Source organism: Leucoraja erinacea, chromosome 10 (genome assembly GCF_028641065.1).
Source record: "Leucoraja erinacea ecotype New England chromosome 10, Leri_hhj_1, whole genome shotgun sequence".
Classification (NCBI taxonomy): Eukaryota; Metazoa; Chordata; class Chondrichthyes; order Rajiformes; family Rajidae; genus Leucoraja; species Leucoraja erinaceus.
Window position 1 is genome coordinate 46,787,031 of NC_073386.1, and position 15,386 is coordinate 46,802,416.

The following is a 15,386-nucleotide window of genomic DNA, read 5'->3' on the forward strand; positions in this document are numbered from 1 at the left end:
TGAATGGAGTGATTGTGTAGATAATAGAAAATGGTCTGATCCTCAATCCAGGAATTACTGCATTCACAAACACATTGCATGACAACTTAAATTGGAAGTGGAACACCAAATTAGAAGTATATGTTGCATTACAATGTTAGAGAATTCTCCAAATCCAATGCAAATATTCTCAAGACAGAACTATGTCTTTTCTCCCATCAGTGGTAAGCAATGTGATTAATAACAATATGATAAAATTAAGAGAAAACATGTCTTCAATTGACAACTTTAGATTATTTCTTTTAACTATTAAGGATCAAAATATTTAAGTTATTTGAACACTATATTGAACAACGATACACAAACAAAACTTCCAGCCGTACTGAGGTTTCATTATTTTTCTAGTAAATCATTGATTTACAATATCTTTTCATCTTCCTACTAAATGCTCGGTGTTTTTTTTAAATTTTTGAATGTTACTTTTATTTCTAAAATTTCTTCCAAATAATGTAAAATAAAACATAAATAATCAACATTATTGTGATATATTAAAATGCTGGAGAAACTCAGCAGGTGAGGCAGCATCTATGAAGTGAAGGAATAGGTGATGTTTCAGGTTGAAACCCCTCTTCAAACTGATGTAGGGGTGGTGGGGGCGGGAAGAAGAAAGGAAGAGACGGAGACAGTAGGCTGTGGGAGAGCTGGGAAGGGGAGGGGAAAGTGGGGAAAAGCAAGGACGACCTGAAACGGGAGGTTCATACTGCTGGGATGTAAACTACTCAAGCAAAATATGAGGTGCTGCTCCTCCAATTTACGGTGGGATGCATTCTGGCCATGGAGGAGGACAAGGACAAAAAGGTCGGATTCGAAATGGGAGGGGGAGTTGAGGTGCTGAGCCACCGGGAGATCAGGTTGGTTATTGTGAACTAAACAAAGGTGTTGGGCGAAGCGATCGACAAGCCTCCGCTTGGTCTCACCGATGGAGAGCAGCTGACACCTAGAGCAGCGGATGCAATAGACGAGGTTGGAGGAAGTGGAGGTGAATCTCTGCCGCATCTGGAAAGACTGCTTAGGTCCTTGGATGGAGGCAAGGGGGGAGGTAAAGCGACAAGTGCAGCATTTCCTGCGGTTGCAAGGGAAAGTACCAGGGGAGGGTTACCGAGGGAGCGGTCTCTGTGGAAAGCCAAAAGGGGAGGAGGTGGGAAGATGTGGCCAGTGGGGGGATCCCGTTGAAGGTGGCAAATAAGTCGGAGGATTATCTGTTGTACCGTAAATTGGAGGAGCAGCACCTCATATTTTCTCAGTTTACATCCCAGCGGTATGAACATTGACCTCCAATTTCAGGTAGTCCTTGTTTTCTCCCTCTTTCCTTTCCCCAGCTCTCCCACAGCCCACTGTCTACACCTCTTCCTTTCTTCTTCCCACCCCCACATCAGTCTGAAGAAGGGTCTCGACCCGAAACTTCACCTATTCCTTCGCTCCTTAGATGCTGCCTCGCCCGCTAAGTTTCTCCAGCATTTTTATCTACCTTCGATTTTTCCAACATCTGCAGTTCCTTCTTAAACATTATTGTGATGTTACATATGACTGATGATCTTGTTTATTCCGCCAGAATATACTCAAACTCCGGAACTATAATTAAGAGATACATCTTACCATTTGAAGGAACAAGTTGAGCTGCATGTCTGTAGTAAGACTCAGCCTGGCTAGTCTGATTCCTGTATCGAGCTGCAGAACAAAGCATGGATACATCAGAGGCAGGCATCTTTAACACTCAATAAAAGGAGCTTCTTGCTCATTTTCTTTCTTATTATCATTGTACTATTTTCCCCACTCAAGAATCAGAATCTGCTCACCAACAGAAAAGGTATCAACAAATGTATTACTTTACAACACAATTATTAAATGATTAACATATGAGCCTGCAGACATCAGATAGATAGCCAGTTGATAAAAATTGAGACCATTAGAAATCAGCTTATCAGACAGAACTAACTACATTTAACAAAAAATCGTAGCGGAAATCTACAACATGGGATTCGCTCTACACATTAAGATAAGCAGATTTATTCCAATGTCATTGATCCCCCTGCTTGGTTCACTACCGTCTTTAACGTATCAGTAAAGCCCACACACTTCACAGCATGTTCACAAGAAAATATGGATAGGGTGCAAAGTATAATCTCTGAAAACATAAGTTTGAAATCTAAGAGGTAAGCTAGATTGAAAATCTAGTATTATTCACCTTAGCCACCCAATGCCAAGATAAAGTAATTCACAAAGGGGGAATCACATCAGGTTTCAATAATTTTTCACTTCTATCTGGGACAACATGGAACCTGGAGAGTATGGAATTTCTCAAGATATACAAAACATTGTGTATCCAAGACATTTTGGACCAGACAAAGAACATCATTTCCATTTAGTCCATTCTTAGATATGCAGTGTCTTGACCATATCTTATTAATAAACTGCATACTAATCTAAATGTTTCTTTGTTCAATATCCACCCACAGCAACCAGTTGATTAAGTACTGAATTTAGATTGCTTTGTAATGTGGAATATAGAAAAAGACCAAACATGTTTCATATTCTTAGTCATACGTCCATTATTCAGTTTTAATCTAAATCCAGTTGAAAAGTAGGTTTTAACCACTTGATATAGAAACATAGAAAATAGATGCAGGAGTAAGCCATTCGGCCCTTCGAGCCATTCAATATGATCATGGCTGATCATCCAACTCAGTATCCTGTACCTGCCTTCTCTCCATACCCCCTGATCCCTTTAGCCACAAGGGCCACATCTAACTCCCTCTTAAATATAGCCAATGAACTGGCCTCAACTACCTTCTGTGGCAGAGAATTCCAGAGATTCACCACTCTCTGTGTGAAAAATGTTTTCCTCATCTCGGCCCTAAAAGATTTCCCCCTTATCCTTAAACTGTGACCTTGTTCTGGACTTCCCCAACATCGTGAATAATCTTCCTGCATCTAGCCTGTCCAACCCCTTAAGAATTTTGCACGTTTCTATAAGATCTCCCCCCTCAATCAATCTATACCAGATGTCCTCAAAAGATTAACAGAAAAGTGTGGATTAAGAATGAAAAACTTCAATACTAAAAAGTTATGAGGAATAGGTCTCCACACTTGAAGATGTTAATCTTTAATACTAGACTATCAAGAATCATTATTGCATTTAAAGTGTATTTTGACTAGGATATACAAGACTGACTAAATAGAGCAACGTATAGTTATTCCATACTTTACAGCAAAAATGTAAAATTTGACAGACAACAAAATGTAGCTTATAAGTAGCTAATCAAGCAAGGCAATTCAAACAGCAGCTTTTTGTAAATTGGGTTTAACTATGCATCCAACTATGTCATGAAATTAATAAACCAATATTTGCACAAACACCAGCAAGCCTCACCATTATTTAAATCTAACCTATCATTAAATGATAATACTCAAGATATGCAAGGAAGGAAATAAGGGATGCTTTCATTATTTGATAAAAGCACCATTGTTCTTTTTAGATACAAGATTCTAAACTAATATTTGAAATAATAAAACTGAGCAGATGCTGCAGGTAATTTATCCGTTTTCTGAAGTGGCACTCCACTTGCTTGGTTTCAACATTGGTTTGATATTCAAACACATCGTCTGCAGGAAGCTCCGGAATGGCACTAGTTGGCTGATCTCCCAAAAGAAGTATCTTGGCATCAAGGAGACATTAGCAACATCAGCATACTGCAAAGGTTTGTCAGCTGAGTGCACACAAGTACTAAAATTAGATCTAGAAAACCTGTCCCTTGGACTGCTCTGTGTTCCCAGCTCAGTAAGCACATGAAAGTGGTTGTGCTTAAGGATAAGAAACAAAAAACTTCACCACTGCAATTATAGTAGTAACTCATTGACTTAAAAATCAGTCATACAGTGCCCTCCATAATGTTTGAGGCAAAGGCCCATCATTTATTTATTTGCCTCTGTACTCCACAATTTGAGATTTGTAATAGAAAAAAAAAAAATCACATGTGGTTAAAGCGCACATTGTCAGATTTTATTAAAGAGTATTTTTATACATTTTGGTTTCACCATGTAGAAATTACAGCTGTGTTTATACATAGTCGTCCCCCCATTTCAGGGCACCATAATGTTTGGGACACATAGCTTCACAGGCGTTTGTAATTGCTCAGGTGTGTTTAATTGTCTCCTTAATGCAGGTATCAACTGTTTGAAACATCATTAAGAAGAAAGAGAGCACTGGTGAGCTTACTAATTGCAAATGACCACTGTCCACAGAAGACTTCATGAACAGAAATACAGAGGCTACACTGCAAGATGCAAACCACTGGTTAGCCGCAAAAATAGGATGGCCAGGTTACAGTTTGCCAAGAAGCACTTAAAAGAGTAACCACAGTTCTGGAAAAAGGTCTTGTGGACAGATGAGATGAAGATTAACTTATATCAGAGTGATGGCAAGAGTAAAGTATGGAGGAGAGAATGAACTGCCCAAGATCCAAAGCATATCACCTCATCTGTGAAACACGGTGGTGGGGGTGTAAAGCCTGGGCATGTATGGCTGCTGAAGGTACTGGCTTCATTGATGATACAACTACTGATGGTTGTAGCATAATGAATTCTGAAGTGTGTAGGTACATCCAATCTGCTCAAGTTCAAACAAATGCCTCAAAACTCATTGGCCGGCGGTTCATTTTACAGCAAGACATTGATCCCAAACATACTGCCAAAGCAGCAAATTAGTACTTCAAAGCTAAAAAATGGTCAATACCTGAGTGTTGAAGAGATTGAAGTGAAAACTGAAGGGGACTAGCCCCCAAAACAAGCATAGGCTAAAGATGGCTGCAATACCAGAGAAGACACCCAGCAACTGGTGATGTCCATGAATCGCAGACTTCAAGCAGTCATTGAATGCAAAGCATATGCAACAAAATACTGAACATGACTATTTTCATTTACATGACATTGCGGTGTCCCAAACATTATGGTGCCCTGAAATGGGAGGACTATGTATAAACACTGCTGTAATTTCTACATGGTGAAACCAAAATGTATAAAAATGACCTTTATTAAAATCTGACAATGAGCACTTTAACCACATGTGATTTTTTTTAAATTACAAACCTCAAATTGTGGAGTACAGTTCAAGTTCAAGTGAGTTTATTGTCGTGTGTCCCTGTATAGGACAATGAAATTCTTGCTTTGCTTAAGCGCACAGAAAATAGTAGGCATTTACTACAAAACAGATAAATGTGTCCATATACCATGATATAAATATATACACACATGAATAAATAAACTGGTAAAGTGCAAATAACAGAAAGTGGTTATTAATAATCAGAGTTTTGTCCGAGCCAGGTTTAATAGCCTGATGGCTGTGGGGAAGTAGCTATTCCAGAACCTGGTTGTTGCAGTCTTCAGGCTCCTGTACCTTCTACCTGAAGGTAGCAGGGAGATGAGTGTGTGGCCAGGATGGTGTGGGTCTTTGATGATACTGCCAGCCTTTTTGAGGCAGCGGCTGCGATAAATCCCCTCGATGGAAGGAAGGTCAGAGCCGATGATGGACTGGGCAGTGTTTACTACTTTTTGTAGTAAAGGCAAATAGAGGCAAATAAATATGAACCTGAGGGTTCATAATAAAGCTTTCACCTCTCACCTTCAACCTATGCCCCCTGGTTCTTAATTCCCCTACTCAGGGTTTAAAAAAACCTATACATTTACCCTATCTATTCTTCCACATGATCTTTTACACCTCTATCCTCCTACACTCCAAGGAATATAATCCTAGCCTTCCCAACCTCTCCCTGTAGCTCAGCTTCTCAAGACTTGGCAACATCCTCATAAATCTTCTCTGCACTCTTTGCAGCTTAACAACATCCTTCTTATAGCGGGGTGACCAAAACCGTACATAATACTCCAAATACGGTCTCACCAGTGTCTTGTACAATTCTAACATTGCATCTCAACTTCTATACTCAATACTCTGACTGTTAAAGGTCAATGTACCAAATGCCTTCTTGTGACACCACTTAAGGAATTATGTAACTGCACCGCTAAATCCCTCCGCTCAACAACACTCTCCAGGGTCGTGCCATTCACTGTGAAGGTCCTACCAAGAAAGTGAAGGCTCCAGCTCCCAAAATGCAACACCTCACACATTAACTTTCATTAACCATCCCCCAGCCCACTTGCCTAACTGATCCTGCTGTATTTTGATAACAATCTCAGCAATGTACGATACCACGCACTTTAATGTCATCTGCAAACTAATCATGTCTTCTACATCCTCATCCAAATCCTTGATATAAAACACAAACAGCAATGTCTGAGGCACACCACTAACCTCAAACCTCTAGTCGAAAAAACAATCTTGCACCTTCATCCTCTACTCCCTTCCATAAAACCAATTTTATATCCAGTCAGCTAGCTCTCCCAATACCCCATGCAATGTAATCTTTCAGAGCAGCCTGCTATGCAGAACCTTATCAAATGCCTTGCTGAAGTTCATATGGAAAATATTTCTTCAAAACACCCAAATTTGTAACACAATCTTCCATGTACAAAACCATGCTGTCTATCCCCAATTAGTCTCCGTCTATCCAAACGCCCCATTATCCCTCTGAATACTATCCAGTAACTTGCATATCACAGATGTTAGGCCCACCGGTCTATAGTTCCCTGGGTTTTCCTTGCAGCCTTTCTTAAATAGAGGCACAACATTGGCCACCGTCTAGTGCCTCATCTGTCTAATAATTTATATATCTCAACCAGCATAGGTTTACTCCAAAACAAAAATGACATTCTGATTTTATAGCTGTAAATTTACAATTAAATTTGTGTTCAAAGAACTCTTTGTTGTAAATGACTGAATTAAAATTAAAAATCTAATGATCCTGGGTTTACCGATATTAAGTTATACATATTCATGAAGCCAATACTTAAATAAACATTCATATCTTGTTCTAAATATCAAGAATTGTACGTGATAATCAAATGACATTTTAAAAGAGAACCATGTCGGATAAATAGTGGCAGTTAATTCAAAACTTCTAAAAACAGATAAATGTATTTGTCTCAAAAAATGTTTATTAACATAGTTTATTGTTAAACGGTAATTTGACAGAACTACCTTTGGTCAGTTGATGCCATTTTAACCTCTTAACTATGTATATCTCTAATGTATATCTCTAATTGACATACCTATGTCTCCAAGATGTACAAGGCAGTGCTGGCAGATATACGAGCAAGAGCTGGGTTGAGGTTTCACAATTCCACTGGTGCTGCATTGTTTATTGCTGATGATTCCAAGCTGTGAAGATTTAACACGGCAAGGAAGGTCCACATTGAAGACTGTGCACAGCTCCTGCAGTAACTGTAATGAAACAAAAAATCTTAAATCACATTTGAAGAGTAAATTACATTTACTTTGAGTGATTTTTATCAAAAGCACACAAAATACAAAAATCTGATGAAGAAATCTTCACACATTATAAACAGTTATTTTTATTGCTATTGTGAAGGCCTAGTTGGATTTTATTCCATCTCCCCCATTCCTCTGTGCCAGTGAAATTAGGCAATGGATGTTTTGTCACGTCAATCAGCATTTGACACAAAGGAAAAGCTGCAAACTTCAGAAGGGTTCAAGATAACATGACTGGCTGTGGGTGGACAGAATCCATGTCAGTTTGCATTGTTCCAGAGCAGGGACGACACAGTGGCACAGCGGTAGAGTTGCTGCCTTGCAGCGCCACACACCCAGGTTCAATCCTGACTATGGGTGCTGTCTGTACAGAGGTTGTATGTCCTCCCTGTAAAGGCATGTGGTTACTCTGGATGCTCCGGTTTCCTCCCACATTTCAAAGACTATAATTTGTTAACTTTGGTTAATTAGGTTAATTTGCTTCAATACAAAAAAATGTAAAGTATCCCTACTTGGTAGGATAGCGTTAGTGTACAGGGTGATCGCTGGCTGGTGCGGACTTGCTGGGCCGAAGGGCCTATATCCGCATGTATTTCTAAAGTCCAAAGATCAATTCTTGTTGCATTTTAATTCAAATAATGATTAGGTTACTCTGGAAGTGTAAATATTTCAATGGTTTTATTGAGACCTTACCTGCGTGTAGAAGCCACTAGCTGCCTCTAAGAAGAGCGAAAGGTTAGCCTGTACCTCACTACGGTTAGGATTGGCTCGGTTCTTGGCCTGACCCTGTAGTGTTGTTATCTGATTTTTGAAGGCGTGATTCCAGCTACAGTGAATAACAGAAATGTTAATACAACTCAAATTTCTATTACTTCATCATGCCCAAATATTCAGAACATTTTCAAATAAAATCTCAAAGCATTGAACTAATTTCTTTCAACAACATGTTGTAATATTTTAATAAAGTTGCATTTTACAAATTTGATTCTCATAATTTTGATCCAAAATCCATGGCTATAAATAATGCTAAGACAATTATATCAAACCACCTCGAATGCGGCCAACTTTAAAACTTAATAAATAAAATAAAAGCTTGTTAGCACACTGCTCCCCCATGTGAACCATTATTTCTCCTCAGTATATTGATCCCTTGCTAGAATAATGGAGGAATATATTTGTTGGTATATGGTATTAGAATGTAAACTTCCTCATTGGCAAATCTCAACCAGTATGAATTGGCAACACTTGCTCCTCACTATCTATTACTATGGGACATATCAAAGTGGAGTGCTCAGTCCCTTGCTCTACTCTATCTGTACATATAACTGAAACCAGACACAACTGCAATGCCACCTATAAATCTCCCAACAATATCACCACTGTTGGACCAATAATAGTAGCTAACAAAGAGTTATGAGTACAGGAGGGAGATCGATAATCTGGCTGAATGGTGCCAGAATTTTGTTAGCAACACCCAGGAACTGATGGTTAACAAGGCCAAGGAATTGATCAATGACAATTTCAAAAACATGCTAGGATTCAAACTCATGACCAAATAAATGCCTCTGATACGTCAAGCAAGCATACTTTTGACATCATACCCCAATGATCTTTGTGAAAATAAACAGTAGTTTATCTAATATGAAAAAAATGAAGTCGCATTTCACTGAAGCAAAGAAACCAACTGTAATTTAATACCAAATGAAAACATTTTATAGGGATTAGAAGCTGACAAAAGCTGGATGATGATCCACTAATGGAGATAAAAAGCTTTAGTTCATGAAAATAATTTTAAGTAGTAATCTTGAGCACTGGTAAAATGGATTCATAAAAATAATTCCACCTGGCATGTGTGAGATTAATTATAGATTTAAATGCACACATCAGGATATATACACAGCCTAATGAAAGCTTGATTATAGAGACAAAATTACTAGAGTTCTTGGGAAAGTGCTTTACTATTCCCCTGGCACTGATCTTTGAAAACTGATTCCACATTAATTTCATTTATAACTATTCTGCATAAACTATTCAAGTTACAGCTTTAAAAATTCTTTAACAAGATGCGCATTTCCAGCAGGTGTTTTCCTCTGGACTCCATGGAGGTCAAAAGGAAGAAGTGAAACCTTCTAACTGGAGTTGGTTCCGTTATAACATCAGGGCTTTGATGACAATTAACACAAAACTGAGATAGACTGTTCGTTCCTAATAAACATACTTGCTTTGTTGGCATAAAGCAAGTCATCCAAAAATCAGTGGCCATACTAAGCAACTTAAATAGTGTACTATCAGGACATGTTCCTTGAGGGGCTGTCCAACTTGGGCGACCTAATTGGCGAGTTTAGAAGAGTTTGAAAAAATGACATGTTGAAGACCTCCTTCAACTGTGTTGAAGACCAACTTCGACTATGTTGAAGACCAACTTCGACTGTTGAAGACCAACTTCGACCAGCTACGACTAACTTTGGGAAAATTGGTCACCAAAGTGGAGAGTGAAGACGACCTCTTACGATCTCCCTTCGACTACGATGAAGACTACCTATGACTACCTTCGATTACCTATGACTAAAATCTCCGAGTAAAAAAGGTATCGACCTTTTTTAAATTCGCGGGCATTTTTTAACATATTGAAAAAACCGCCTCGACCTAGCTGAGGCCTTGAGTACGCGGGGACCACTCTCGTGCATGAAGGAGAGTTACGAAGACCTCCTACGACCTCGTGTTGACCATGCTGCGAGTACGAGTCGAGGGCAAACTCGCCAGAACTCGCGGATTAGGTCGTCCAAGTGGGATAGGCCCTTTATGTGGTGTTCACTAATCATCTGGTGAAATCAAATGTTGTTTAAAACTGATCTGTGTGCCTATCTTCATCTCAAAGTCTAATTAGTACAAGAATGGACAGCCCAATTTCAAAGTTTGACCTTTTTGGCAAGGAAGTTTTGCAGCTTAAATGCCAACTGCAAATCTGCAGCTTCAAGTTGTGCAAGGGCGACTTCTGCTCTTTAAACTTGTACCTAAGTGAACACAGACAAGCTAATCAGTTATCCAATCCTTTGTAACCAAATTAAAAGCTCCCATCTGCAATGCCGTGTTTGAGAAGATTAATTAGTATGGTTTTCAAGTGTAGACCATCAGTTTGTCTTGCCCATCTTTTCATATGCAGGTCTACCACTGATTTTCCAGCAACTGGTGGTCCAGCACATCCTTTAATCAGAACAAAGTTACAAGAGCACACTTGAAGTTCTCCCCCCAATTACCAATAAAGGAATGATTTATGTGGGCCACATGTGGGCCATGTAGTAAAAATATAATGCCAAATTTTATATCATTTTCATGTTTCTTTCTTTTACATCATTTTTTATGTATTCAAAGAAAATTGGCTTTGACTTGAATAGTTTATGGAGAAGAGTTTACTAATTAAATTTATGCAAAATCAGGTTTCCAAAAACAGTGCAGGAGGAACAGCAAGGCACCTCTTCCAGAACTCAAGGAATGCTGCTTCCATAATTTTGCATTTGTAAACTTGCTGTGCCCAACCTTGCATGAGTCTGTTTGTACATTTTGATGATGCATATGCAATTAAATTTAAATTTATAATTCTCTCCCATTCTATGACTTCACTGGGACATTGCATACTTACAGGTCCTGCTCCACCTTTTTATCCAATGCATACTCCAAATCCGTGACCAACATCTTCTGATAGAGGTCTTGCAGAGCTTGCCTGGAAGTCCAGACTTCAGCTGGACCCAACTTTGAATCTGTTCAGAAACATTGATTGTTATGGTGCATGCCTCTAAAAAGATAAGCTCCCTTCCTTGGCACATTCATGCTTTAACTTTTCATTTCATTTCAAATTATACAAATATCATTGGGAAAAGTTTCAATAAAGGAACAAAAAAAAAAATAAGCACATGAGTGCACAGACGAACAATTTTTACCGCCTGCAAACATGGATTAATTTAACTTAAACCAACAAACCTTGCATAGCATATGCAAATTAAAGCCACATATTCAAAGACCGTTTACTGAATGGAAAAATGAAGGCAGCAGTAAATTGTTTTGAAAGAGACCAAACACTGCAAAGTAGCTGTACCAGTCAAGTGGCAAGGACATGTATGCATCCTCCACTCAAAGGGAAGCTGATATTCTGTACTTGATCATCCATCGCAAAATTATTGCGATAGAAATCAGCAAGCACGTAATTAGATAGTTACCTAAACTGGATCATCCATAAAACGTTGGCCCAGTGTTTACCCAAATAAATGATAGCAAACTGAGGATTTCCATGCGTGAATATAAAAACTGCCACTAGACTCCTTGATGAGCAGAACGTCAGTGCTCCATCATATTGAGATTTCCGAGCAACAGCCTGGAACTGGGGTATGGGTGGGAGAGTCACCTCCCAGATCCTGTACTAGATCATTGATGCAAGATCTAATTGCAGTGCAGCTTTTAGTGTTGTTGAGAAAATGCAAAGTAAGTTTCTATTCTTTCTAAACATTTCAGTTCAATTTAACATCTCTAATGATGTTTTGAATTAATTCAAATTAAATATTTTAAGTGTTGCTAATACCTATAACATTAAAAATATATATTTTACATTTCAAAAGCAGAAAATGTTTAGGAAAAGGGATTTATTATGGGGCTTTGCTGGTTGTCAAAGCTTTCAGAAGTATTATGGGGCAGGGATTCCATGGTGTGATGTTGGAATTGGGCTAACTGCAAGAGGAAGAGTTTAAGCCAACAAGACAGGCCTTACAGATCAGGCAAGTGTGGTTATCAGAAGACTGATGCTTGCATTCCAGGCAATGTGACACTGGATTTTGCCTCCAATTACATAATGGACAAAGCAGGAGTGGAGATGGGATGTGGAGACAAATTGCAGGAGATCAAGGGACAAATACATAGGCAATAAAAAGAGGTGAAAATATATGAACAATTAAATCATAAAGTTAAAATACAAAACCAAATGTCTACATGAACAGATTTCCCACTAATCGAATGCTCTAATACAGAATTATTAAATATAATGAATTCTGAAAAAATATTATGAGTGCAAATTACTCAATAAGATTAACCATTTGTAAAATCTGGGGCAGTTTATTCCAGTAATTTAAGATGTACCTAATCAGTGGATGGATATGCATTTATTCGTAACACTGTTTTGGTGTTCATGATCTCTGAGAGTTGTGAATATGTGGAATTCTCTGCCTCACCCCTGGCAGTGGAGGCCAATTCTCTAGATGCTTTCAAGAGAGATTTAGATAAAGCTCTTAAAGATACCAGAGTCAGGGGATATGGCGAGAAGGCAGGAACGGGGTGCTGATTGTGGATGATCAGCTATGATCATATTGAATGGCAGTTCTGGCTCAAAGGGCCGAATGGCCTACTCCTGCACCTATGTCTGTCCCATTTAGGCAACTCTTTAGGCGACTGCCAGGGGCAGGTTTTAATGGAATTTACCTACGACACCTGGCTACAACCTACAATAGCACCTACGACAGCAAAAATTGTCGCCACTGTCGCCAAAAATGTTTCAACATGTTGAAAGTTTTGCAGCAGTCACCTGTAGTCGCCAAAAAAATCCCCTAAGTGGGACAGGCCCATAAAGATGCCATTGTTAAAGCGAACCTCAGAACTTCTACATTTAAGTGCACTTCTTCTGACAAGCTCATTATTATCGCAGAAACATCCTGAAGAAGTCAGTGCATGTCCAAACATATCCAGCACAATCGTGTATTATTCACAAAAGTCAAAGGTGTATTCTTCAGTTACTCTTTTCCCTCATCTAGATTTGGCACCTCAGGGGTTGGCTACCGACTTTTGATGTCTGATTCTCACACTCCACTAACATCAGTGTTGATAATACTCCAGCACTATCTTCAAATTAACAATTAAATGGTATTCAGGTTCCAGCTCGCAACTGATCTCATTCTTTCAGACTATTCCTTCAAATTTGAATAAAACTGTATTAACCTTCAATATTCTGCTTAAACTGGAGCTTCATAATAGATTCAGCTTCCATTCTTATCTCTAATTTTCAACCTTCAAACCTATGTTTTGTTTGAACTCCATTATGAACTCCCATCTTCGGTGTTTTATTCTTCAGAAAAAGCAGTTTATCCAATTTGCATCTTGCTGACCAGAATTTGTTTCATCCTTCCTGAACTGTGCAGAGGTCATCTATCATCCATTTCTTACATTGTTGGAATGGTTCCAATTGGTTGTTAACCAAGTTTCTCATTATCACAAAAGATACTCCATAAATGCAAATTCTAGACCTACAGTCTATCCATATCACTTTTGGGCACTGTGCATACATTTGCACAACTTCCATTGCAGGATAGCATGCAACTTATAACTTGGATCTTCCATGGAAGGGGCAAGGAAAAAGGGAAGTTCATTTTTTTATATTGTTATATAAAAAGACCATAGGACATATATTTCCCTTTAAATAGCACAAAATTGTTCATAGATTCAAAGTAAAATTAGAAAACAATACTAACTTTAGAAAATGCAACCATCTGAGTAAAACATCAAAATGATCAAAGCTGAATTTAATGAAGTTATGCAAAGAACAAATAAGGGTAGTTTAACAAGGCCATATTAACAAAGCCAGAAAAAGTCTTAAGGTGCTTCATGGATCATTCCCTGTGATTTTCTGCACCTTACTGTAATAGCATACGAGCAAAATAAATCAGTTCGCAGTTCTGAAAATAACGACATTACATTTTAATTTGTCAGATTGTCAAAAATAGTACAAAGAAAGAGTTGATCTTACCTGTCATGTCAGCCTTAAGGGCCTCTGCTTGCCTGGAGACAAGAAGCAAAAACAGAAAGTTAACCCCACATGAACATTTCTCAAGCTCAGAACAGACAAATTAAAAATGTCTTCCATTACAATGTTTTGATATTACCATCATTTTTCATATCTAAGGGAACATCCAAAGAGTTATGAGCCAGTCAGTAACAGAATTAGTTACATGAATTAGTAAATCAATTCAAGCACATATCAAAAGCAAAAGTTATGTAATTTGAAAAACAGAAGTTGTTCTGTTTATAATTCTTCCACAGCACCTTTAATGAAGCTACTGCAGGGTATTTATATCAAGATACAAGATACATTTATTTGTCACATGTACCAATTGGTAGTGAAATGTGTAGTCGCCATACAGCCAAACAATATAAATAATAGAGCACAGGACACGATAGTTTTTAAACACAGACATCCCCGCAGAGCAGGATCAAATTCGCACTGTGAGGGAAGGCTCCAAAAATTCAGTTGTCCTCCTGTGGGGGCTCCCGAACCCCCCGCTCTCGGGGACGCTCCGGGCAGCCCGATGATCAGGCCTGCTCGCCGGGGTGATGGAAGTCCGACATCGGGATTGGAGGACCTCCTCAGCGGCTTGGACATCCGAGTCAGGTACCTCCTACCAGAGTCCGCGCCTCCCGGAGTCCCCAGGCCGCGCTGGGCGGAGATGCAATGCTGGCGGCCCTCGGCAAAGAGCCCCAGGACTCCGCGATGTTGTTCAACGTCGACCAGACAAAATTAAGAGTCAACAGCTAGTAAAAAAGCTGAACTAGATGAGATGGCTGCTGCAGTTTCATGGGCAAAAGGTACTGACAGTAATGAGTACATTTTATTTTAAGCTATCTGTTAAAATGTTCATGCATTATGTCAAATCGGTAGCAATGAATTGATTTAAAGTTATCCCCAGAAACAGGTGGTTTTACACTAGAAAATAACCTAAATTAATCATTACTTAGCTCAGGAACCATTGTGCCTGCAGTCTTAATAACATCCACGAATGGCAGAAGCTAAGGAAATGAAGCTGACAAGCAATGTCCTCTCATTGATGCCTTGTCCAACATCCAAAGAACGTCAACTCTAAATATTTCCACTGCTAAACTGAATTTTACTTATGCTGCATTCTGTGCATCTGTTCTACCTACCTTTCAATAAAAC

General features: G+C 38.9%; 1 protein-coding gene across 4 annotated transcripts in view; it reads right to left on the reverse strand.

Moving 5' to 3' along the window:
• Positions 1–15,386, reverse strand: part of smg7 (SMG7 nonsense mediated mRNA decay factor) — a 106,822-nt gene that overhangs the window by 53,556 nt on the left and 37,880 nt on the right. For all 4 annotated transcript variants that reach the window (XM_055642141.1, XM_055642140.1, XM_055642139.1 and 1 more), the window contains exons 2-6: positions 14,202–14,233; positions 11,061–11,178; positions 8,114–8,246; positions 7,201–7,372; positions 1,636–1,707 (exon numbers count right to left, since the gene is read on the reverse strand). In XM_055642141.1, coding sequence (XP_055498116.1) covers positions 1,636–1,707; positions 7,201–7,372; positions 8,114–8,246; positions 11,061–11,178; positions 14,202–14,233 — 527 coding nt within the window. The remainder of the gene's footprint in view (positions 1–1,635; positions 1,708–7,200; positions 7,373–8,113; positions 8,247–11,060; positions 11,179–14,201; positions 14,234–15,386) is intronic.